The sequence below is a fragment of the Oncorhynchus keta genome, chromosome 14, assembly GCF_023373465.1.
Source record: "Oncorhynchus keta strain PuntledgeMale-10-30-2019 chromosome 14, Oket_V2, whole genome shotgun sequence".
Classification (NCBI taxonomy): Eukaryota; Metazoa; Chordata; class Actinopteri; order Salmoniformes; family Salmonidae; genus Oncorhynchus; species Oncorhynchus keta.
Genome location: NC_068434.1, coordinates 69,427,330 through 69,454,432, shown reverse-complemented (window position 1 = coordinate 69,454,432; position 27,103 = coordinate 69,427,330). Strand labels below are relative to the sequence as shown.

At 43.0% G+C, this 27,103-nt stretch overlaps 1 protein-coding gene and 1 pseudogene across 1 annotated transcript in view; both read right to left on the bottom strand.

Moving 5' to 3' along the window:
• LOC118393877 (disintegrin and metalloproteinase domain-containing protein 10-like) overlaps positions 1-27,103 on the bottom strand; it is a 97,161-nt gene that overhangs the window by 28,694 nt on the left and 41,364 nt on the right. Inside the window, exon 3 of the mRNA XM_052462284.1 lies at positions 5,622-5,740. Within this exon, the coding sequence (XP_052318244.1) occupies positions 5,622-5,740 (119 nt within the window). The remainder of the gene's footprint in view (positions 1-5,621; positions 5,741-27,103) is intronic.
• LOC118393876 (sideroflexin-1-like) lies at positions 26,080-26,746 on the bottom strand (annotated as a pseudogene).

Genomic DNA, 27,103 nt, shown 5'->3' with positions numbered 1-27,103 from the left:
ACACATCACTGAGTAGCACTCTATATAGTTTCAAGCATGGTGGTGGCTGCATCATGTTATTGGCACGCTGGTCATCGGCAATGACTAGGGAGTTATTTAGGATAAAAAGAAAAGGAATAGAGCTAAGCACAGGCAAAATCCTAGAGGAAATCCTGGTTCAGTCTGCTTCCCAATAGACACTGGGAGACAAATTCACACAAGACCAAATTTACACTGGAGTTTTCTTACCAACACTACCTTGAATGTTCTTGAGTGGCCTAGTCACAGACTTGAGAATCTATGGCAAGACTTGAAAATGGCTGTCTAGCAAAGATCAACGACCAATTTGACAGAGTTCGAAGAATTTTAAACAAAATAATGTGCAAATATTGTACAATCCAAAAGCTATTTAAGACTGCCAGCTGTAAGCGCTGCCAAAGGTGATTATTACATGTATTGACTCAGTGTCACACCCTGACCTTAGAGATCCTTTTAATTCTCTATTTTGGTTAGGTCAGGGTGTGACTAGGGTGGGTAGTCTATTTTTTTTCATTTCTATGTTGGCCTGGTATGGTTCCCAATCAGAGGCAGCTGTCTCTCGTTGTCTCTGATTGGTGATCATATTTAGGCAGCCTTTTCCCACTGTTTTTTTGTGGGATCTTGTTTTTGTGTAGCTGCCTGTGAGCAGCCCAGAACGTCACGTTTCGTTTTCGAATGTATTGTTTATGGTGAGTTTCATATTTATTATACATGAGGAACTCTAAGTACGCTGCGCCTTGGTCCATTCATTCAGACGATCGTGACACTCAGGGATGTGAAATGTTTGTATTTAATTTAATACATTTGCAAAAAAATTTGAAAAACATTTTCACTTTGTTATTGTGTGTATTTAATAGGTTTTTGATTCAGGCTGGAACACAACAAAACGTGGAATAAGTCAAAGGATATGAATACTTTCGGAAGGCACTGTATTAGACAGAAAAGGGTTGAGAAGAGAAAGATGTTGCCACTTACTGCAATTCAACTCTGAGTGCAATCTTTATCCCTAATTGCAGTATTCTAGAGTATTACATTTTTGTAGCCCTTTGTTATTGCAGCAATTATGCCTTTGGCAAGCGGCCTTGCTTACTGAAGCGTGATTGCATGATGATTACACGACCACTATTTCTCTGAAGATTAGCAACTGCCAAAAAGCTCATCAAGCTTGGGGAACATGGTCTTTGAGGACAATATTACGTGTTCCTTGCAGCGTATCATCTCTTGTATGGAAACTGTCCATAATACAAAAACAATGTGGGGGAGCAAGGTTTTAGATTTGATTTAGTTAAGCCTAAGCCTCTCTGTCATACATCAAGGCCTCGGTAAACATGAACATCATCTTCTGACTATTCTAATTATTCCCTAAGTAAGTCAGAGTGTGTCTGGCAATTAAACTTATCAGTAACCACGTTTCCATCCACAGTTCTTATGCGAGTAAAGGCATACGTGTATATTTTAAAAAATCACAACAGCTGTGATGGAAACTGGATGTCTCGTTACAAGTTTATAAATGACTACAGATCATGCGTTTGTTCGACAGGTGGGATCTTTGTGCCTAAAATTAATTATGCACGAAATGGCGGTAGAAATGCCATTATGTGCAAATATTGATATAATAACCATAATATTGAAGTAAACTTGGTGTCACGAGATGATATGGTGTGTGGTCCTCCCACCACGACTTGGGAAACCATGCAGTTTGTTAGGCTGCTAATGAACTTCACAGCGTGGTGAAAGGGCACAGTGATGAGTTTGATGCTCCTTTCCAATAAATATCGAGGGTCTTATTCTGGTAACATGATGATCGATGCTTGAGAAAAAAATATTCTAGCTCTTATTCTTAATCATCTCATCATGCGGACTTGCCTACTCGCATTGTAGACCATCTGCGAGACCAGAGTAGGCACATTTACTATTTATCGCACCAGTTTGTGACAAAACGATCACAAGAGTTGAAAATGCACTGGAAACACATTGAACTGGGGATGCGCGATATAGTCAGTGAACATATCGGAATCGGACGATATTAGCTAACAATGCCAACATCGGTATAGGCGAATGTCTTGTTTAACGGCGATGTTAAAAACCGATGTCAAAGCTGCCGTGCATACCTATATAACGTAGGTACATGACGTAATGACGCCACGTAGAAATGTTGCGTTACTCGTGCAACACAGCATCCCTAACCTAGCCCAAAATGTCTGCTGTGTGGATCGAGCAGTGAACAAGTTGAGCAGTCAATTGAAAGAGTAATAAAACTTCAGCAAGACAACTCAAAGCCAAAATCCATTAAAGCCAAGATAATGGAATTCACTGCCCTTGACAATCAACCGTTCTCCGTCGTGGGTGAAGTTGGCTTTCGCCGACTGGTCGAACACCGGTACACACTACCAAGTACGCTATTTTTCAGATGTTGCCCTACCGGAATAAGACAGTAATAGCGTCACTGCTATTAGCTTCACAACATACAAACTATGGAATGCTGTTTGGGTCTTTGCGTGTCAAAAAAGATACAGTAGCACTGTCAAAGATGTACAAATAAAGTCTGCAAACAAGCAAACACTGGCCACGAACAGAGTTGGTAATAAAGCATCATTTGTTTGACCGCAACTTCTGGGGTAGCTAGCGTTAGCTTGGTACCTAGCTAGCACTAATTACAACCAGCCTGAAAACAATGACCATTTTAATTATTCTTAGCAAGGATTTAGGAATCCTTGTGAGTAAGTATTAGCTAGGTTGCCACTTGTTGTTCGCCTATTGATATTGAACTTCAGTTCATGAAAACAAATAGCTAGCCAGCTACTTAACCCTGTTGCCCAAAGCTAACGTTATAAGCAGCCAGCTTGCTTTATCTGTCTAGTGAGGCTCGACTGGACCGGGTAATGTGTTGTGAAGCTAGCCACAATAAGGATTAGGCACAAGTGGAATTTGCGGTTTGCCTTAAAAATAAAAGTATGTCATTGACAGTGATGCAAATGAATGCAAACAGAATTATGCCATACTTTTATTTTGAAGGCCAACCCCAAAGTCCACTATTTTGGCTAATCCCTAGCCTCACATAGATGGGTCTGACCACCAATAATCAAATAAGAACGGTCTTATAAATTAGGGTTATTTTAGATTAGCTAGCTAACTATAGCGATTGAAACGGATTATGTTGTTATTTGACACGTCACGTAGTGTTATCTTTTGACGTGTATCTTTTTTAACACACAAAGACCCAAACGGCGTTCCATATAAATCCTGGTTGAAAATGAAACGCTTGAACAAATGATCATCATAACAGCACAGCAAGTAAGTGAAAGAAATAGGTTTTCATTATGTGTGACTGGTAATGGGAACATACGTAAATCCCAATAAAATAACTTTTTGGTCAGTGTGTGTGTAACCTTTATTTAACAAGGCAAGTCAGACATTCTTATTTACAATGACGGCCTACTCCAGCCAAACCTGAGCGACGCTGGGCCAATTATGCGCCGCACTATGGGACTCCCCAATCACAGCCGGATGTGATAGAGCCTGGATTCGAACGAGAGGATGTAGTGACGCCTCTTGCACTGAGATGCAGTGCCTTAGACCACTGCGTCCATGTGTGTGTTTGAACTATTTAACTGTATTAGAATGCTTAAAAAGGCTGCTAAAATTTGAAATATCGGTTATAGGTATCTGTTGTTTTAGCAAGGAAAATATTGGATATCGGTATAGGGCAAAAATGTCATATCGGTGCATCACTACATTGAACTTTAGATTTTTATTTGGTACATGAAAACTTAAATTCACAGATTTTTATCTGCAACAAGTATGTTTGGTGGAAACACACCACTGGCGGGAAAATGTGCACATTTTCTTCATCCAGATTTTTGAACATTTGCATGAAATATTCCAATTGGATGGAAATCTAGCTAGTGCACAGCAAATGAGTGGGGCTCACTGTAATAGGATCTTAGCAGATATGTTAAACTGTCTGAAAAACAGTGCCTCCCAGGTGGCGCAGTGGTCTAGGGCACTGCATCGCAGTGCGAGCTGTGCCACCAGAGACTCTGGGTTCGTGCCCAGGCTCTGCCACAGCCAGCCGCGACTGGGAGGTCAGTGGCGCGACGCACAATTGGCCTAGCGTCGTCCGGGTTAGGCCGGTAGGGATATCCTTGTCTCATCACGCACTAGCGACTCCTGGGGCGGGCCGGGCGCAATGCGCGCTAACCAGGTCGCCAGGTGCGTGGTGTTTCCTCCGACACATTGGTGCGGCTGGCGTCCGGGTTGGATGCGCGCTTTGTTAAGAAGCAGTGCGGCTTGGTTTTTATCTGCAACAAGTATGTTTGGTGGAAACACACCACTGGGGGGAAAATGTGCACATTTTCTTCATCCAGATTTTTGAACATTTGCATGAAATATTCCAATTGGATGGAAATCTAGCAAATTACTTTCGATCTTCGTCTCTCCCAAAGACCGTAAGGGAGTTGTAGCGATGAGACAAGATAGTAACTACTAACAATTGGATACCACGAAATTGGGGAGAAAAGGAACATTTTTAAAAGTCTGAAAAACAGGAGAAAAGGAGGTTCTAAAAAGAAGCAGTGTGGCTTGGCAGGGTCGTGTTTTCGGAGGACGCATGGCTCTCGACCTTCGCTTCTCCCGAGTCCGTAGGGGCGTTGCAGCGATGGGACAAGACTGTAACGACCAATTGGATATCATGAAAATTGGAAGAAACAGGGTAAAAAAAAAAAAAAAAAATTATAATATATATTTTTAAACACAGAGATATATTAAAGGTGAGACAAAGAGTATGGCCTTTACAGCAGAGTACAACTACAGAAGTTCAACATTTAGATTTCTGATTCTGAAATTGTGCAAATAAATGAATATATTAGTGCGGTAAATGCAGTTACTCTGACTTAATCTAAATTCCACCTTTGAATGTCCACCTTTATTATTGACAAGAAAAATGTAGAGGGATTTTTGGTCTGGACAAACCTTTCCATTGCATTACAAATCATATCTGAGAAATGGCTACAACATCGTCGTCCTTGGAACGACACAGTGCTGCTTCTCTAAAAGGAAACAGATCTCAAGATTTCCATTTGATAGAGATAAGAAGTGTTGCTCCAGTGAAGTCTGATTTGAATTACAGTCTGTTCAGCAGAGGATAAGAGAGATGACAGCATCTGAGAATGATGAGGTGGGAGTGGAGATGAGCCCGCTGGGATCTGAGAGCTTCACACAAACACACCACGTCACATGACCGGACAGACACACCTTGGCCTTGTTTTCCCTTGTGTTACATGTGAGCTCTGCTGCAGGCATGGGGAGGAACCTGAGGATGTGAGGCTGGAACGTGACTAACACATTCTCCAAACCTATACGCACACACACCACACACATAGACAAAGAGTGGAGTGGAGAATGATATCCATTAACAACGTTCAAAAGCACAACTCCAGCCCGCCAACGCTATCAAACCCTCAACAACACACTGGCGCACACCCACAGATCAACGCAAAAGCAAATAATCAAAATGGATGCGGGAAGCGTTTCCCTGGTAACTATCGTAATTGTGTCTGTGTGCAAAAGGACTTTGTCGTTCCAGAAATAATTGCTGGACTTACCGAAGATTTCTCCAGTGTAAATGTGGGAGGGGTCGTAGGGCGCCTCCACTCCTGATATCTCTACCTTGAGGTCTGGAGAGAACAGGCTGGTGTCCCTCTTCATCCGCAGATTGAAATGCCTGCAAGAGAGGAACATGAAAATACATTACTACACTACCCAGACCCCGTTTAGTACCTCCAACATTCCTGCTCATGGTTCAGTAAAGATCTATGCAGCCAGAATGACAGGAGAAAGATTAGGGCAAGTAACAACGCCAAACCCAGTGTCTCCCAACACTGACAGACTACTTGGCTGTAAGACATTTCATTTCACATAGGCACAGGAAATGAAAATAAAAGGTAGACATATAGGGCCTTCATCAACTTCTCTCGCTGGAGACAATAGAAAGTGGTTGTTAACTGAGAAACATCTTAAATGGATGGGCAAATGCTTTAGATAGTTCAGCAGCACAAGTCTATTTCAACTGTTCTGCCTTATTATTATTCAACCATGCTGGTCATTTATGAACATTTGAACATCTTGGCCATGTTCTGTTATAATCTCCACCCGGCACAGCCAGTAGAGGACTGGCCACCCCACATAGCCTGGTTCCTCTCTAGGTTTCTTCCTAGGTTTTGGCCTTTCTAGGGAGTTTTTCCTAGCCACCGTGCTTCTACACCTGCATTGCTTGCTGTTTGGGGATTTAGGCTGGGTTTCTGTACAGCACTTTGAGATATCAGCTGATGTACGAAGGGCTATATAAATACATTTGATTTGATACTGTTCAGGAAGAATATTTCCCATAAAGTCCTGATGACTCAGATGCCTGGGCTGGGACCTTCAGAGAATCACACCAGTCTCTTATCAAAACTCAGGTCAAGCAAATCATTACTCCATATTTTTAAACGAGGCAAGCCAGTTAAGAACAAATTCTTATTTACAATGACGGCCTACACCGGCCGAACCCGGATGACTCTGGGCCAATTGTGTGCAGCCCTATGGGCCTACCAATCACGGCCGGTTGTGATATAGACATAGGGTTTGATTAGAGTAGAAAGGTAGCCAAAGTCCTGCACAGACTGTAGGATTTTAGCCGTTTTATGCCACCATTTTGATTTCCCAGACTAAATCTCCATGTCGTGGGCAAATTCTTAGGTTGTAAAATTAATGTCGGACGCCTTGGCTTGTTCAGTGTGACAGGGTCTAGGTCTGCCGATTAAGTACCACTGCGTGCGGTCATAGCAGGCCCCCCCCCAGTGCCCGGTCTGGAGACTGAAGTCACTGAGCTACGAGGAGGCTAGCACTATCATGCCATAGACATTAAGGTTGACTCGAGCAGGATGAAAATGGACTACCGACCATGATTCTTTGCCAGTTACGGCCACTTTCAACATTATCCTAAGCAATGTTTTGGTGCCATTCAGCCCCCTGGTGCATTTCAAATACTTTCCGCTTCATGCGCCATCAGGGGTTTTCCATATGAATATGTGGATGATGTCATCAGCACGATCTACTGGTTTTCATGTGCATGGGTCGTAGGCTCCAACAAAGTTCTCACAGTGGCAGAAATGTAGCCTTTATTGTATATTGTGGCTGGTGTTACGGTCAGCCACACAATAATATGAGTATTTTGAATAGTCAGATTAATATACGTTTGACTTAAACGTTTACAATTTTCCTAATATCTTGTTTACATGAAATAGGAATAAAATATAAATAAAAATAAAATATATATATAAGGCTACTTGATGGGATTTTGATAAATGCACAAAATCCCCAATCAAAATAAACATTCTCTCACAGCGACCACGTTATTTTGGGGAAGTTTAGGACATATGAAGTTTGTATGTGAAAACTATTTATATGACGCATACTTACATTTTTACCAAACTCACTTTGAGGCTTGTGCTGCTGGTGCTGGCACATGTGCAGATCAAATACACAGCTGCAGGCTGACAACCTCACAAGCCAATCGCAGAATGTGACGACAGAACTGAAGCAAATCATAAAATCTGTCCAGGTTGATTTTAACATTTTTTACATCGCACATACAGTGTGGGAAGGCCTTAAGTGATAGACATTATTACTCTTTTTCAACAACCATTATTCAGGACGAGTCATGAATCATAATATTAATATCCTGGCTCTTAATCCATGTGAATAGGATATGAAATGGAACAGACTCGTAGGTTACATCTGTGTGAGTCCATAAAGATGAGGCTATTGACTGTGTTAGCAAATTAATTGAATGAATACAGGACTGAATACAGGACTGCTCTTAATCCATGTGAATAGGATATGAAATGGAACAGACTCGTAGGTTACATCTGTGTGAGTCCATAAAGATGAGGCTATTGACTGTGTTAGCAAATGAATTGAATGAATACAGGACTGTATTTGAGCTCCCCAGTGTCGCAGCGGTCTAAGGCACTGCATCTCAGTGCTAGAGGCGTCACTACAGACACCCTGGTTCGAATCCAGGCTGTATCACAACTAGGATTGCACTTTTGGGGAATATTCAGAGGTGGAAACATTTCATGGGAATTAACAGGAATTAACATAAATATATGCAAATTAATACGAAAACCATTTAAAATGTCCAGTTGTAGCCAAAAGTTTTGAGAATGACACAAATATTAATTTTCAAAGTCTGCTGCCTCAGTTTGTATGATGGCAATTTGCATATACTCCAGAATGCTATGAAGAGTGATCAGATGAATTACAATTAATTGCAAAGTCCCTCATTGCCATGCAAATGATCTGAATCCCCCCAAAAACATTTCCACTGCATTTCAGCCCTGCCACAAAAGGACCAGCTGACATCATGTCAGTGATTCTCTCGTTAACACAGGTGTGAGTGTTGATGAGGACAAGGCTGGAGATCACTCTGTCATGCTGATTGAGTTTGAATAACAGACTGGAAGCTTCAAAAGGAGGGTGGTGCTTGGAATCATTATTCTTCCTCTGTCAACCATGGTTACCTGCAAGGAAACACGTGCCGTCATCATTGCTTTGCACAAAAATGGCTTCACATGCAAGAATATTGCTGCCAGTAAGATTGCACCTAAATCAACCATTTATCGGATCATCAAGAACTTCAAGGAGAGCGGTTCAATTGTTGTGAAGAAGGCTTCAGGGTGCCCAAGAAAGTCCAGCAAGCGCCAGGACCGTCTCCTGAAGTTCATTCAGCTGCGGGATCGGGGCACCACCAGTACAGTTTTGCTTCCAAAACATCCAGTGATTTTGCAGAGAGCCACATAAATTTACAGAAATACACATCATAAATGTTGATGAAAATACATGGACGGCACTTTAGATAAACTTCTCCTTAATGCAACTGCTCTGTCAGATTTAAAAAAAGCTTTACCGAAAAAGTACATCATGCAATAATCTGAGGACGGCGCTCAGACACAAAAAAATCTGCCATGTTGTGGAGTCAACAGAAGTCAAAAATAGCATTATAAATATTCACTTACCTTTGATGATCTTCATCAGAATGCACTCCCAGGAATCCCAGTTCCACAAAAAATGTTTGTTTTGTTTGATAAAGTCCTTCATTTATGTCCAAATACCTCCTTTTTGTTTGCACCTTTATTTCACAAATCCAAATTCACGACGCAGGCCAGACGAAAAGTCAAAAAATTCAATTACAGTTTGTAGAAAAATGTCAAACGATGTATAGAATCAATCTTTAGAATGATTTTAACATAAATCTTCAATAATGTTTCAACCGGAGAATTCCTTTGTCTTTAGAAATGCAATGGAACGCAACTACCTCTCACGGGAGCGTGCCTGAATGAGCTCATGGCACTCTGGCAGACCTCTTACTCAATCAGCTCTCATTCTCTCGTCCTTCACCGAAGAAGCCTCAAAAAAGGTTCTAAAGACTGTTGACATCTTATGGAAGCCTTAGGAATTGCACTCGGACCAAATTTACACTATCTTGGATAGGCAAAGAGTTGAAAAACTACAAACCTCAGATTTCCCACTTCCTGGTTGGATTTTCTTCTCAGGTTTTTGCCTGCCATATGAGTTCTGTTATACTCACAGATATCATTCAAACAGTTTTAGAAACTTCAGAGTGTTTTCTATCCAAATCCACCAATAATAGGCATATCTTAGCTTCTGGGCCTGAGTAGCAGGCAGTTTACCGTGGGCACCTTATTCACCCAAGCTACTCAATACTGCCCCCCAGCCATAAGAAATTAAAGTCCCATGGAAAATGTCTGGAAATTTATCGGAAATTTTCCGACCCCCAAAAAGTCGGCGCACAATTGACCCAGCGTCGTCCGGGTTTGGCCAGTGTAGGCCGTCATTGTAAATAAGATTTTTTTTCTTAATGGACTTGCCTAGCTAAAGGTTACACATTGTATTTCACAAGAATGACATGGGGAACAACATTTGAGAAAATCTCACATATTCGACAACATGCATCTTTAGTGAATAAAAGTAACCCATTGAGACTGCAACGATTGGACAGTGAAAATGTATCTTGTCATATTTCTCTTTTTGGATTTGTAAACACTGAGAACAAGACAAATAAAAATAAACAACTACTGATCATTTCCCCTCAGTATATCCTGAACTAAGAAGGAACAGCGGGCCATCTCAGGTTAATCACAGCTACAGCACTTCACAACAACGGCCCTCCTAATTTGCTTTGTTGATAATAGAGGGAGGCCCAGGCCCTCTCACTGGGTAACAAATGGCAGCTGTAATTGACGTGGGCATCCCTGCCCAGAGCAGCTCTCTGATTAAGACTCCCCTCCGGGCTGATGGGGTGTTAGTGGACACATGGTTGGTTACACAACTAACCCAGTCAGGAGAGGATGATGTGATTCACAGACAACGCTGGCAACAATAGGAGTGAAAGGGAAGAAAGATTGCATATGTATATAAAACTGAAATAGCATATCTTGTGACTACTGTCTAGACCTGTCAAAGAAAATGTATTGACAAATCTGTTGACATTCACACAGTCAGTGAGTCACAAAATATTGCCAACAATCAAATTCAGGAATGTTTGTTTTTGTCATTCAAACACACTCTTGACTCATAACCACTTCCCCTAAACCACACCCTAAGACAGTCTTAGTTACTGCTTAGTAGGGCTGTACCCACCACAAAAAAAACTTTGTCGATCGAGAGTCTGTTTTTAACCAAATTTTTCAAAAGTTAAAGTGTGTATTTTTACATTTAGACACATCCCATGTATTTTAAATCAAATAAACTATATGCAGTGAGTTTGTCTCGCTCTTTAAGCCTATTGTTTGATGAAATAATATAAAAGACACAAATAGAGGGAGTCCGACCGCAATTGATTTGATTGTGCCAGGCTCAGACTTGCTGCGCTGTGTTAATCTCTTTTTTTTTATTTTTTTTTACAGCAAGTGACTGTTGTCGTTCTCTCCTAGCTGCTGCAGCGACCACAACAGAACATTATTGTTTATCGTGCTGCTGAAGCTGCAACGTAATTACATCCATTTCTGACTGTAAAGTTATGGAAATCCCTAATTTGTTCAGGAAAAACATTCCCCATTCTCTCAACCCTTGCTCTCTTTACGTGACACATGTATTCATCACATGCACATGACCAAAAGGGCCTGACCTGTAGCATGTCATAAACACATCAATAAATTGGTTATAACATACTCCGAACACACGTAACAGCAAAATGGATGCAGAAGACATGACAAACTTGAAATGGGGGAACGTTTACGGGTTGCTCAGGAGGTAAATGGGAAGTCCGACGTGTGGAATAAATTTGACTAGTTGTGGAAAATACTGGAAATAAAGAAACAGAAGGTAAGGGGCAAGCACTGGGTGCATATTATATGTGCCAAACAGGTGCTGTTAGATGACTATAGCTTTCTGACCATTTGGAAAACAGTAAACACTAAATAAATAAGCATACCCGAGTACGTTAATGTTATTTTTCGTTTTTGTAAAGCCTTTATTACAGCAAAGACTAAAAACAGTCGCATGCAATTGTGAATGCAATTGCTGAAATGGAACAGTTTATTTATTGTTTACGCTAATTATTCAAGGTTTGCTTTGTTTTAAAATGAAAATGCTTGATTGTATTTCAAATCATGAATGACTCGCATACTGTGTGATGACATGAATGATTGATTGATACAGTCACCTATATAAAAAGTATTGAAATATAGGCCTAAGTAAGTTGCAGTATTAAGATTAAAAAAGGGTGCGTTTTTAGGCCTACAGCTCGATGGTGGTTATATAAGTCTGCTATACTAAGCCTACTAATGATAATGACATTACTTATTATAATAATTAAGAAGAAGGAGATCAAGAAAAGGAGGGTTATTATTATCAATAGAATTTCTGACTATTTGGAACAGTGTTAACACTGAATTAACTATAAGTAATACCAGAGGATGTTCTAACAAGAAAAAAAAAGTGTAAAGCCTTTATTACAGCACAGCAAAGATCCAAAAGTCTAATTCGTGAGAATTATTTTTAACCTAAATATTGTGGTTGGTGCTCACGGAGGCTAGGTGCTCACGGAATCAGTAGGCTATTAAACAAACACTCAAACAGGCATAGAAGCAGGATCTATCATATTTATGTAGCTATACAGTACCAGTCAAAATTTTGGACACACCTACTCATTCAAAGGTTCTTTATTTTTGCTATTTTCGTCATTGTAGAATAGTGAAGACATCAAAACTACATAACAAATATGGAACTCTGTAGTAACCAAACCAGTTTTAGATTCTTCAAAGTAGCCACCCTTTGCCTGGATGACCGCTTTGCACACTCTTGACATTCTCTCAACCAGCTTCACCTGGAATGCTTTCCCAACAGTCTTGAAGTAGTTCCCACTTATGCTGAGCACTTGTTGGCTGCTTTTCCTTCACTATGCGGTCCAACTCATCCCAAAAACATCTCAATTGGATTGAGGTCAGGTGATTATGGAGGCCAGGTCATCTGAAGCAGCACTCAATCGATCTCCTTCTTGGTCAAATAGCCCTTACACAGCCCGGAGGTGTGTTGGGTCATGTCCCTGTTGAAAAACAAATGATAGTTCCAATAAGCGCAAATCAGATGGGATGGAGTATCGCTGCAGAATGCTGTGGTAGACATGCTGGGTAAGTGTGCCTTGAACTCTAAATAAATCACAGACAGTGTCACCAGCAAAGCACCCCCAAACCTCCATGCTTCACGGTTGGAACCACACCTGCGGAGATCATCCGTTCAACTACTCTGCATCTCACAAAAGACACGACGATTGGAACCAAAAATCTCACATTTGGACTCAGACAAAAAGGACAGATTTCCACCGGTCTAATGGCCATTGCTCGTGTTTCTTGGCCCAAACAAGTCTCCTCTTCTTATTGGTGTGCTTTAGTAGTGGTTTCTTTGCAGCAATTTGATCATGAAGGCCTGATTCACACAGTCTCCTCTGAACAGTTGATGTTGAGATGCGTCTGTTACTTGACCTCTGAAGTATTTATTTGGGCTGCAATTTCTGAGGCTGGTAACTCTAATGAACGTATCCTCTGCAACAGAGGTAACTCTGGGTCTTCCTTTCCTGTGGCGTTCCTCATGAGAGCCAATTTCATCATAGTGCTTGATGGTTTTTGTGACTGCATGAAGAAACGTTCAAATCTCTTGATCTCTTGAAATCTCACTTTTTCGTAATGACTGACCTTCATGTCTTCAAGTAATGATGGACTGTTATTTCTCTTGGATTATTTGAGCTGTTCTTGCATTAATATGGACTTGGTCTTTTACCAATTAGGTCTCTCTTCTGTATACCACCCCTACCTTGTCACAACACAACTGGCTCAAACGCTTTAAGAAGGAAAGAAATTCCACAAATTAACTTTTGAAATGCATTCCAGGTGACTACCTCATGAAGCTGGTTGAGAGAATACCAAGAGTCTGCAAAGTGGTGATCAAGGCAAAGGGTGGCTAATTTGAAGAATCTCAAATATATTTTGATTTGTTTACCACTTTTTTGGTTACTACATAATTCCATATGTGTTATTTCATAGTTTGTCTTCACTATTATTCTACAATGTAGAAAATGGTAAAAAATAAAGAAAAACCCTTGAATGAATAGGTGTGTCCAAACCTTTGACTGGTAGTGCATATGGGTGATTTATAAACCAGGCACATAACAGTTATGCTATTGATTATAGACCTAATTAAATTGGGGTTTTCCAATCCTCACTCTTCTTCGATAATCAAGGGCTGTTTTCTCATCTCCTAAATCCGCTGCTGCCTCTGCCGCATTGTTCTCAACACCAATATAAGGTTAACTTTGGTATTATGCACATAGCAACATGGTCTAGGAAAAGGCATCAATTCCACAGCATGCTGAAGTTTCAGAACAGCGGTCAGCAACCGGTGTCAAACATGGGAGAACGTGCATGTGTTATAAAATAATCTTCTTTTTATTAGTATTGCACCATTGTCCTTAACCATATACAATTTGTCTTAGAGTGAAGGACTGTTCCATCCCCACAGGCCTCCACAATGGATTAGTCCACTCAGACAGGCGCAAATCAGACAGGCGTCTTGTACACCATGAAAAAATAAATACGTTTTTGCAACTGTTGGACTAAAGAAATCTTGGCCGGCCAACAGCCTATCGATCAAACAATCGAGAAGTCGACTAAATGGAGTCAGCCTTACTGCAAGAAGATGCAGCCTGCCTTATGATAGTGGTACTTGAGACCACCATAACAACAGAATGTATGGGGGAAGAGAGTTAAACACATGTACGTCCATAAAGTGCTGTCAGATGGAGCAGCCTGAGGTTGCTTTCATTTCCTTTCAGTCCAGCACTTAGAACACTACTTAACTAGACCAATAACTACCATCCACACAGAGTTCAGCCTAACTGACGTTGTGCCAAAAACGCTCTCTCAAACACACACAGACAGACAATATACAGTCCAAAATGAGACGGCGATGTTCGACAGGTTACACGGTGGGCCCTCTCTGTTTGAGACCCTTCAGAGAGCAAAGCATTATGCTAATGTCTGTTACGGAGTGACTCAGCCAGCCATTAGACAGACAGCCACCTCCACCACCAGGGAGAACACACAACACTTAACTTTGGCACACCAACCAGAGACACACTCCACAGTGCAATCAAACAAGCAGTGGCACAAGGACAGGTGTATTTAATTTCCACCCCTTCTCTAATCTATTCAGAAGAGAAAGCACTGGCGGGTTGACCGCAGAGCATCGACTATATGTGACACTTCTGCAATCTGTACCACTGTAGGTACTATATTCTATAGGATGATTTTCTTCAGCACTGTGCACCACTGGTAGAACATGCTCTACAGTACAGCCAAGTATTGGTCTCCAGATTCCCTACTCAGCACACACACAAACAGACAGCAGACGGATGTCCACCAGAGCATGGCTGCACCAAATTGGCCAGATTTTTGGACATTTGTTTTCTAAAATGTGAAGCAGTATTTTTAGAGTGGTAATGACGGCAAAGAGGACAGCTGTGTGTGTAGTGAGCCTTTACTGCCAGCCTCAGCAACCAGACAGAGCACACAGGCATACTGAATACTGGGAGAGAAGGGGTGGGGGCTGCAGAGCGGAGGGGCGAGAGGAGGAGGGGGTGAGAGATGAGTCAACCCTCTACTTCCAGGAAAGATTTAACATACTCCCATGGGTTAGGGCTGTTCCCCTCAAAATCGTGCATAGGCCATGGATCTGCATCTATGGCCACAGAATGCTGTAGCAGGTCTGTGCATGAACTGACAATGCCTGTTAGAACATCTCAAATAAAGGGCCAGGGAAAACAGCTAGGCTATATCTACAGCTATACTGAAGCATTCTGCTGGTAAAAGACAGACTATCAGTGTTACATTGTGGAGCAGGAAAATGAATCTGTTTCTATCTGACAGGCAGGCAGGGGAGATACTGGTAGAGATGTGATGAAGTGCAGTGAATGACTGAAATTACCCCATTTCTATATTTAAAGTTGTTTGGTTTCCGGAGGACTACATTATCGACACAGTAATACACCTTCTTGAGCTCAGTCTGACTATCAGACTGGGCAGCATCCCCATTGTGTCAGTCAGTCAGTGCCAGTGCTCAGTAGAACCACAGGGTATAGACTACCCTCCCTCCATCCATCCTCACACACACTGTACAGCAGGCTCCCAGTCAGTTACTGGAACCAAAACAATATAATTATGATGTACTCAGGACATTCAACTATAACAATCCCACTAAATGAATGCATCCTCATGCCTTCTGTCTCTAAGAAACAGAAATTCTTATACAATGTAATTATGCCCGTAGGAGTATTATCATGCACCTTGCCCCCAGAATAAAAAAAAATCTCAAATCAACCCTTTTTAAATAAAAACTGAAAAGCCACAAATTTATTACAAAACTATTTCCAGCAACATGACTTCATAGTCATATGACTGGAGTTAATGCAGCAAATCTCTGCACTAGGAGGGGGAGCCGTGGTGATGGTGAGGTGGAGGGGGGAAGGGAGTGTGTGTTAGGGAATGAAAGGAGGAGAGAACAAGATGATCCCAGTAACGTCCCTATAATGTCAGGCGAAGTAAATCACCACACTGGAGGAACACTTTTAGGGACTGAACAGATCCACATATTACACAACTCCTTCCTCACCTGAGCAGTATCGCTGGCTGGCGTATGTGCGTGCCAGGCTGGGGGATGGTCTACCGTGAGGCAACCAGGGACAGGTGGTCACTCCGCCTCTACTGACACCCAGCAGGTTTGGCACCCAGCAGGTCACACTGCATGTAACTTTCCAGCACAACAGCTTGTGATGAGAGAGTGTATGGTGAGCAAGTGTTTGTGTTACTATCTCTCCTGGCTTAACTTCTGGGCTGGCAGGATACACTCTGGTTAAATTCTGCTCTGATCCTCCCCGCTGTCGATAGAGAATGGCTTCAATGGATCCTGTTGCCGTGGAAAAACAGTGTCCCCTCCCCTTCCTGTGCTTTGTGAAGATCTTGGACATCAAGGTCCTCTGAGTTCACCAACCAGCCTCCCTGTTTCTCCCACCTAAACGGTCTGTGGGCGGGTAGATCAGCCTGTCTCTCTGACCTCTAGCAGCCACTTTCTCATTAAACCCTCTTAAGGAGGTTAGCCAAACATAAGGCCTTTCTCTCCACAAGTGTATCACAAGCAACCTGACCAACTGCAATATTAATAACATCTCCTTTCATGTTCGCTCTACCTACACCTCCTCTCTGCGTGTCAGTGAGTTACAGTACATCCCCTCCTTTCTCCAGTCTCAGACAGACTTGCTAGAAGTGTAGAGTAGAGATGGGTGCAGGTAAATACTATAGTCCTGGTACACCAACAAAAACAACAGCTCTATCTAGGCTGCTTCCTTTCTGAAACTCAGGTCCTGGGGGATGTTGGTGTGAAATGATCTGTCAGTGGTTGCGCTCCATTTCTCTCTGCTTCAATGAGCCACAGCAATCAGATGCTGCCTGAAACAGGGCTGGAGAGTGTAATGAAATAACTGTTATGAAAGTTACAGATGAGTAGGGCTGGCACAAACGTATAACCGACGGTTATGGATGACTATCGTCATGAAAATAACAGTCGTATCCACAGAAAAAAAATAGATGTTTATTTTTTGGGGAAGAACAGCTGACTAAAAAACGGGATTGGCGGGCATACGTGCGGTTTAGTCTGTTTCTGCGGTAACATGGACTCACTGTGGAACGCTTTCGACACCTTATAGTCCATGCCCCGAAGAATTGAGGCTGTTCTAAGGGCAAAGGGGGGTGCAACTCAATATTAGGTAGGTGTTCCTAATGTTTTGTACACTCAGACTATTCATGGATTCCACAGCAGATCAGACGTTGTAAAGCTGAGGTGAGAGAGAATCCTACAGAGAATTTGAGTTAAAAGCAGTGTTGTGTATTCACACGTCTGTGTGGCTAAATGAAACACTACTCAACTCCAGAATCATTTGAACCACTCCAATCCTGCTACAGGTCCCAGTAGAGATTTGTTTCTCCAATCTCTATGTGGATGTGGGGGGACAGAATATGGTCTTTAATCGCACAGCAGGCTCTGAGCTAGGGTTCACCGGAACAAACAGAACACAGAATAGAGCAAAATATCAACAGGACATGTGTAGACCAAAGCCAAGACTCTGGCAACAACAGTGTAGGCTGTGACTGTTACTTCAAACATGCTTCCAGAGAGGTTTCAGCAGTTAGAATAATTCCCGAAGCTCACCATATCGAGCTGAGACGCTTAGTCAGTACCAGTCCCTTTCAGATGACAGACACATAGGACAAACATGGAGTCTCTGTGTTTAACCATCGCCTTTGAGAGAAACGCTAACCAAAGACGTTATCGTGAAATACTACACATCAGTGGGCAAAAACATGAATCGGGCACAGAGAGGGAATGTGAGTGAGGGAGTGGTAGATATGGAGAGTGAAATTGAGAGAGACCTTGCTGCAGGGACACCCTTAACCAGTAGAAATGTCATTTTGAACTTGTGAAAGTTGTTTAAAAAGGCAGAGGTGAGTGAAGGAGGGGATGATACAATGCAGAACAGATGAAAACGGGGCGGGGGGGGGATCGTATGGCGGAGTACACAAGCACAACAGAAGAGAAGGAAAGAGGAATCAGGCCACAATCTGTCTGGAACAGCGATGGGAACATAAAAACAAATTACTGATGCATTTGTTTCAAGCCTGATGTTCATGATGTTATGAGTTCAAGCGCGGCAAGATGATAAACCTCTATAAAAACTCATTAACAGGAGTCTGCAGGGCAGCTGTGAAGAATCTGACTTCTGACAGGAAATTATCTTCTCTCAATTCAAGATAGCATTAATTCCTCTAATATACTCCCAACGTCCCAAACGCACCTCAATGAAACATCAAACACCCAAATGTCTGTGGGTTGATCATATTATTTAGAGCTCAGTGCTCCATAGCCACTCAGCTCACGCTTTAAACATCCCGATTAATTGCAACCCGAACACTGGAGACGGCTTACTGCTCCCCAGCCCATCAGAGTGCAGTGTGCTCCCATATCAAATATAGCCATTCTTCCCTCTACTTGTCACTGAATGGAATACATCTCTGTATTATTCATAGACAGAGTTTGTGTAATGTGGAGCTCTGGAGAACAATCTGTATATCTCAGTCAGAAGGGAACAGAAAGTGCTTAAAGTTTCATTATGAAGAACCTGAGCAGATACGACATTTGAATATAGAATAAAAACAAGCGACCCGTCATCTCCTCCATAAAAATGTCTGGCGCTAGCACCACATCTCAAAGTATATTCTAACACCTCAGCTTTTGTCAGCACTCCAGGAGTAGAGGTGATGTGACCGGCAAGTCTTTATAGAATGGAAATAGTGTTCAAAGTAATGCTAAAATAATGCTGACACCATCTGCCTCTTACAGAAAGTGAAAACTTGGTGTATTAGAGACTTCCAAATAGTCCCTAATGAGTTTATACATTATTAAAATACATTCCTACTACTCCAGGGGAAACAACTAGACCTAAAAACTGACGGTTCATTCACTGCTCAGGTAAACAGAAAACTACATTTATGACAATTTCTAGTACCCAGACTCCAGAGATTGAGAGGGTTGATCATATAGTTGCATCATGTAAACACCTGTGCTTCTCTCAACACGACAGGCTAACAGCCCCATTCTCTCAAAACCCCAACAAAAACCTTCTCGCTCCAACCATGGCACATGTCTCTACTTGCCCAGTGGAGCCTTATCAGCACATTAACTAAAATGGGACGAAGTAGGAAACAGGGACTTGACAGTCAAGTCTGATTATACAGCCCTACTCCATGGGACAGATCTGGGTCACTGCAGTTCATCAACATTGCATCTCTCACATGGTGTCTGATGGCTAGCCAAGGCTGTGTTCAGGCTATAGGCTACTGGTGATAGATCAAGCTGATAAATCAGATTAGGATCTGCTTGGTCTAAAATTTCAGGCTGACCGTTATTATAACGTGGCACACATCCGGCCAATAGCAAAATACTAGGCCATTGCCAAGAATTAGCCTATTTATTTACTTGCATAATCCTCAAAATCAGATTGATCAGGGAAGCGAGAATCATTTTGAAAAATGTATACAGTAAACTGAGCCTAAAGGCATGCTTGTATAAACACTGTAGGAGAACAGCAGATCAACTCTACAGATCAAACCACTGCGGACTACTGTTCACCTTCAAAATGTCAGAGTGGGTGTGCTGTGTCTAATAAAGACTAGTTACACTGTATAGCCTACTACAATAGATAAGAACATTAAACACTATGAACAATGAAAAGCGGGATTCATCTAAAAATATATATTTCCCTCAAATATCTCACTCCTTGCTTTGATCCCCAGCCAGCCAACTACCGCAGGTTGAGCATGGCTGATTTAAAACCTAATCAAATATGCAGCAGTACAGGCAGTGTGTCATTTCAAACCACACATTATTCAGAGCAGAGGAAGGTAAAGTACTGCGGGAGAGGGCTGAGGTTCCCGACAGGGATCATTGTGGCACGGGTCTGCATTTTTCATGATGCAAGCGGGAGCGGGCTTTGGGATGAACATTTTTTTTTTGTCCCCAGAATATTTGAAAACGGTCGACTCTCTGCTTTGTATCCGTTAGCCTACCTATTGTATTAAAAGCACCTCTGTCGCATTATTCAAACACAATCTCAGAATTCTCTGCTTCCAAGTTCAATAGCCTATCTCTCCTCTCCTAGATGGGCGTACAAGTTCAATAGCCTATCTCTCCTCTCCTAGATGGGCATCCAAGCACCTACAATATTTGGTCTCAATGAAATAGAGTAGACTGCCTATGAATGGGAAGAGAATCAAGGGTCAGTTATCTTTCAAAGAAAGATATATATGATTAGGCTATAGTTTCACTACAGTGTCTGTATATAAATATTGATAATGGAAATAAGTGGAGGAAGCTCAACCAATGTGAGTTGAAGAGCAAATCCTCACGCTCCTATAAAATCCTCACGCTCCTATAAAAAAGGTAGGCTACATCTTCTATGCAAAACGTAGCTCAAGAGAAAGTGCACGTGTCAGCTATCATCACTCTTGCTGCTTTAGGTTCAGTAGCCATATGTGTGCGATCAGGTGCGCGTGTGGTCTCAATTAAATAGAGTGGGCTGTAGCATATCCATGGGAGGAGAGGCACGAAGCACTTCTCTTTCCAAGGAAATTAACTTCTGAAATCGAATTATGCTATAGTTTACTACACTGCCCCAAAATAAATATTGATCACCCGTATTGGTCTCGGTCTGAAAATTGTCCGCTCCTAAAGCTTAGGCTATTACACCTATTATGTTGCGGGTCAATTTGACCCATGTCCACTATTTATCCATGGAATTAAATGAATGAATTGGAAATGAATTAAATGACTTTTCCTCATTTAGGGTCATGAACCTAACTACAAAATGTGGACACACTGATGTGTTGTGGAATGTCATTGTAGATTTTGTATACAGAGCGCTAAGAACCTTGGCGTGATCCTGGACAACACCCTGTCGTTCTCAACTAACATCAAGGCGGTGGCCCGTTCCTGTAGGTTCATGCTCTACAACATCCGCAGAGTACGACCCTGCCTCACACAGGAAGTGGCGCAGGTCCTAATCCAGGCACTTGTCATCTCCCGTCTGGATTACTGCAACTCGCTGTTGGCTGGGCTCCCTGCCTGTGCCATTAAACCCCTACAACTCATCCAGAACGCCGCAGCCCGTCTGGTGTTCAACCTTCCCAAGTTCTCTCACGTCACCCCGCTCCTCCGCTCTCTCCACTGGCTTCCAGTTGAAGCTCGCATCCGCTACAAGACCATGGTGCTTGCCTACGGAGCTGTGAGGGGAACCGCACCTCAGTACCTCCAGGCTCTGATCAGGCCCTACACCCAAACAAGGGCACTGCGTTCATCCACCTCTGGCCTGCTCGCCTCCCTACCACTGAGGAAGTACAGTTCCCGAATACCTAGGATAGGATAAGTAATCCTTCTCACCCCCCTAAAAGATTTAGATGCACTATTGTAAAGTGGCTGTTCCACTGGATGTCATAAGGTGAATGCACCAATTTGTAAGTCGCTCTGGATAAGAGCGTCTGCTAAATGACTTAAATGTAAATGTATGTAATGTAATGGGTCATTTTGACCCAGAGGCTTTCATCTATAGAGATATTTGCACAGGTCCAAAATAAACAAGTGTCTTTGAATGGCGCAGCAGTCTAAGGCACTGCATCTCAGTGCTAGATGTGTCACTACAGACCCTGGTTCGATTCCAGGCTGTATCACAACCGCTCGGTATTGGGAGTCCCATAGGGCGGTGTACAATTGGCCCATCGTCGTCTGGGTCCTCATTGTAAATTAGAATTTGTTCCTAACTGACTTGCCTAGTTAAATTTTAAAAAGTACAATATTTTGTTTTGACTGGTTCTGGTTGCACTTTTATAGTTATGTTTGGGTGAAAAGGAGATTTCCCAAGCTTCTCCTTCTCAGTGCGAGAGCAGCAGACCTCTGCTTGTTTGTGAGAAAGGAAATATGTTTAACAACTGGTTCTTAAATATAGAGTTTTGAAATGAAATGTTATTGTATTTCTTCTTTCTGAAAGGTCTGACAAGACAAAATAAAGTTGGGCTATTTTTACTTGATTCTTTGTCTTGAGTGTGTTTAAACGGTGCGGGTCAATCTGACCCATACCACACTGGATGTCATTTCCCCCCTAACAAAGCACAAGGGTAAACGTAGCTCAAGAGAAAGTGCAAGTGTCCGCTCTCCCTCCAACTCCGCTCTCTTCAAATTAAGTCTAGCCTATTGGCTGATCTAGCCCAGTAACATAGATAGCCTAATATAATGGAGAATGTGAGACTCTGGAAATGTTACTTATTTCGTAGGTTATTTTTGGGCATTATGATATTGCCTATAGGGCGCAAAATTGCTGGGATCATGGCGGGCAAACGATCTGCGCCAAATAGCCTACACCTAAAATAACATTGCAGGACTGTGGTTGGGTGGGAGTCGGACAGAAAACCAGTGGGAGGGGGTGGGTACAGGTATGAAAAGCTGCGGGTGCGGGCGAGATGAAGAAATCAGTCCCACCCAGACCTCTATACTGAGGGTCCCACCCTGTGATAAGACTATACTACACTGAAGGATTCCCATAGGGATAACAATAACACCTGCCTCTCAAGCGCGGTATCAGTAAAGGCTGTATGAGCGTACAGTGTGTTTGTTGCATTCCCTCCTCATGCTCCTGCTCTCCAAGCACGCTGTCAAATTCTGAAAAGGGCGACCTAGCACCACATGAGCTGCATATGACCCAGTCACCACCCAGAATAATGAGATGTTCTGTTCACTATAGTTCACTCATTCCCAACAATCCTAGAGACATTCTGTTCGTCAGACATGACTCTCACATGGGCCACTGCACTCCAGCCCACACAAAATGAGCCACTTACTGATTGCGTCACTGAAGTGGCTGTCTATATATCTACAGAGAGGAACATACATTTCTGTGTATCTTTGATTCACTACAACCAATTTGTAATCCACACTGTACTCAAAACAGTTGACAAAGCAAGGTACCGGATCATTTCCTTCCATAATAATAATATAATAATAAATAATATATGCCATTTAGCAGACGCTTTTATCCAAAGCGACTTACAGTCATGTGTGCATACATTCTACGTATGGGTGGTCCCGGGAATTGAACCCACTAACCCTGGCGTTACAAGCGCCGTGCTCTACCAACTGTGCTACAGAAGGACCACAAATGCAGAATGGTTTGATTTCATTGGCCATGATGTGTTTACAGACCCCTGTCACCTTCCTATAATCCCCCTGCAATGCAGTCTCACTAATCCTCCATTATCTGTTCATCACCCCCCCTCCTCCTTGAGTCTGACATGAGCACTGACATTTGGGGACACAGCCACTGACGCAACACACACCTTGTTATTCCTGTTACAGACACTGACCAAACTGTCACCCAACTTCCCGCTGTGTGTGCCCGTCTGTCCTACACAATCTCCCTGGCTGGCAGTTCTCTTTTAAAGCTGAAGTGGCGGGCCGTCCACCCTGTCACAATGATTGGAGATCAGGCAGGAACACTTTACAGCCTGGTGGGGTCAGCCTCAACATCTAGCCTGAGCCTCTCATCTAATTGTGTGATGATTAGCCTTCATGTGGACTGAAATGCCTCAAAACTAGCTTCTCATTGTCTGCCTAGTTTCTGCTATGAATGACTCAGTTGAAGCCAACGGAATCCTTTAGCATCCACCATATACATCTTCTCCCACCTGCCCCCGGTTTTCAGTCAGTCAGTCAGCCCTGTGGTGGGCCTCTCCAACCTGCCCTGTCTGTCACAGAAGACCAGCTGAAATATGTGAGGGGAGCCTGGATAGGAGAGGTAATTCTTCCTGAGCTTCTCAGAGACTTAGCACACTATTAATATCACCCACAGCCCAGGATTTTATGTGAACGTTTGTGTAGAGAGAGTCAGGGTGGGAAGGGCTGAGAGAGGGAGAGAGAGAGAGAAATGAGAGAGAGAGGGAGAGAAAGAGAGATCCACATAGCGTGTGTGTGTGAGAGAGAGAGAGAGAGAGAGAGAGAGAGAGAGAGAGAGAGAGAGAAGGAGAGCACCTGTGTATCCACCCAGCAGCACTCCAGAGATAAGTGGAGGTTAGGTTTGCTGTTATTCCCCCTGGCACGCCCAGACGCTTTCATCCAGAACGATTTACAGGAGAAATTAGAGTTATGCGCCTTGCTCAATGGCACATTAGCAGATGTTTTCACCTATTCGGCCTGGGGATTTGAAACAGCGACCTTTCGGTTACTGGCCCAATGCTCTAAGACACAAGGTCTTGATATGGGGCTGAAACATTAGGCCTAGATCCTGTCCTACATAAAGCTTTCTGGCATATCAACGTCATCAATGCTACTAGGAATGTGCTTACTGAAATCAGTTAGGAGTGTCCATGCAGTGGCATTGCATCTAGAAATGTTTTTGTGCACGAATATGAGATGAATTGATCTGGTGGGACAGTGTGTGTGTGTGTGTGTGTGTGTGTGTGTGTGTGTGTGTGTGTGTGTAAGTACGCTTCCAATGGCACTGGAGAGAGCGGGAAGCTGTGCTAGTCAAGTGGGTAATGTTGATTAGGGCACACTGTAGCAAAAACATTTTGCAATGAACAACAAAACCCTGGGCCTCCCGAGTGGTCCAGTGGTCTATGGCACTGTATTGCAGTGCTAGCTGTGCCACTAGAGATCCTGGTTCGAGTCCAGGCTCTGTCAACTGCGAAGGGAGACCCATGGGGCAGCGCACAATTGGCCCAGCATCGTCCGGGTTAGGGGAGGGTTTGGCCGGCAGGGATGTTCTAGTCCCATTGCACACTCGCGACTCCTGTGGCTGGCCAGGCGCAATGCACACTGTCACGGACGCCAGGTGTACAGTGTTTCCTCTGAGACATTGGTGCGGCTGGCTTCCGGGTTAAGCAGGCGTTGTGGCAAGAAGCAGTGCGGCTCGGCCGGGTTGTGTTTCGGAGGACGCACGGCTCTCGACCTTTGCCTGTCCCGAATCCGTACGGGAGTTGCAGCGATGAGACAAGACTACCTACCAATTGGACACCACGAAATTGGAGAAAAAGGGGTAAATAAAACAAATAATAATATATATAAATAAATAACCCTGGTACTGGTAGACCCAAAAAAGGGATTTAATAGCGGGTCAGTCTATATTGTGCTCATAAACCAACTGTTGTATTTTTACTACCTGTACTACAGACTACAGTTGAGCCAACTTGAGGGAGTGGATATCTATCTAGCAGATTAAATTAAACTATTTTCTAATTGCAAGTCATGAATGGTTTCAGTGCACACAGCTCAAAGTGTATGAGCTCAAACACAAGGGAAATAAACACACTTTTGGGAGAAAAATATATCTCTGGGGTCAAATACAAGGGGTGAAATGTATCTAGTTTAGGGTGATTTGAGAAGATTTGTCATTCAGTAACATTCAAAGCAGTCAGTAATTAAACACCCACATCCCAAATCCACATGGACGATAAACACACTAAAAACTAACCCAAATCAAACCATTGTCCGTTTGTCATAGCAATGTAACCGTCTGTCACACTACATTTAACATTACATTTAAGTCATTTAGCAGACGCTCTTATCCAGAGCGACTTACAAATTGGTGCATTCACCTTATGACATCCAGTAGAACAGTCACTTTACAATAGTGCATCTAAATCTTAAAGGGGGGTGAGAAGGATTACTTATCCTATCCTAGGTATTCCTTAAAGAGGTGGGGTTTCAGGTGTCTCCGGAAGGTGGTGATTGACACTACTCTCGCCTTGGCTGTGTCTCATTACTTCAAAGTAGCTTCCTCCCCTTGTCTCCTTTCCTTCATCTACAATGAGAAAAACTTTAATGGTGGGACTGAAACGCACCCCTCACCATCACCTCTCCCTAATCAAATCCAAAAGCCTAGAACAACAAATACTGTATAATATTCTCTTTGCCTTTCATTTGCTCCCACTGAGCTGTAGTAAAGGGGTCCAGGCAGCAGAGGGGGCTGGTCTGTGGTGTGCATGTTATTGTGTGGTTCTAAAGGCCTTTGTTGAAGAAGACAGTAGACGTGTACGGACTGCTCTGTCGTATCCTCTCCTGAAGATCTGGCTCCAGGCTGCTCACTGCCATAGAACTCATATGTGGGAACAGGGCACAGCACAGAGGAGTGGTAAACACCAAACACAGACCCACCAGTACTGAGGTGTTTAGGATTGGGAACCACTTCATGAAGGGCTTTCTTCCCCAGGTGTTTTCATTACCAAAGGGGGCACAGCCATAGCTGGCACAGCCATGCCAATCGTGGACTCCACCACCTGGATGATGCCTGACTTGGCAGCGGTGACGGACTCTCCTAACCAGTTCCCATTGGTCACTGGGATGCTGTATTTCAGCTCCCTCTGCCTCATGAAGGGGATGTTGATACAGTTGACAGCCGATACAGCAAAGAAGGGGCCGAACCGTCTCATGACGACTGGAAGGTGTTTGGCTAGAGTCCCAGGGCTGTGACGACAGCTCCTGTGCTTGCGCTGACGTATGCGGCAGACAGCTGATTATTAATGGGAACAAAAACAAATCAATATGGCCTCATCATTTGAGCCATTTCCTCATAACTAGACAGACATTTTTGCCAGGCATCGACTACGGTTCTTTCACAAGGATGAACACGGCAAGCTGGATAAAATATCTTTAGTATTACTGTAGAGGGTTTTACAGGGAAGCCTTACCTGAACAGCAGTAAGAATTTAAACTACTATGATGATCGTTGTCAGTGCAATGTTGATGACTCAGTTCACACAGTGATAAAACCTGGTGTGAAATGTTATTAAAAAAACTAAAAGTGAACATCTCTACATAGTGCAGGATAGTAGCATGAGCTCCAACACCACCACGGTCTCCCTCCACACCATCATTC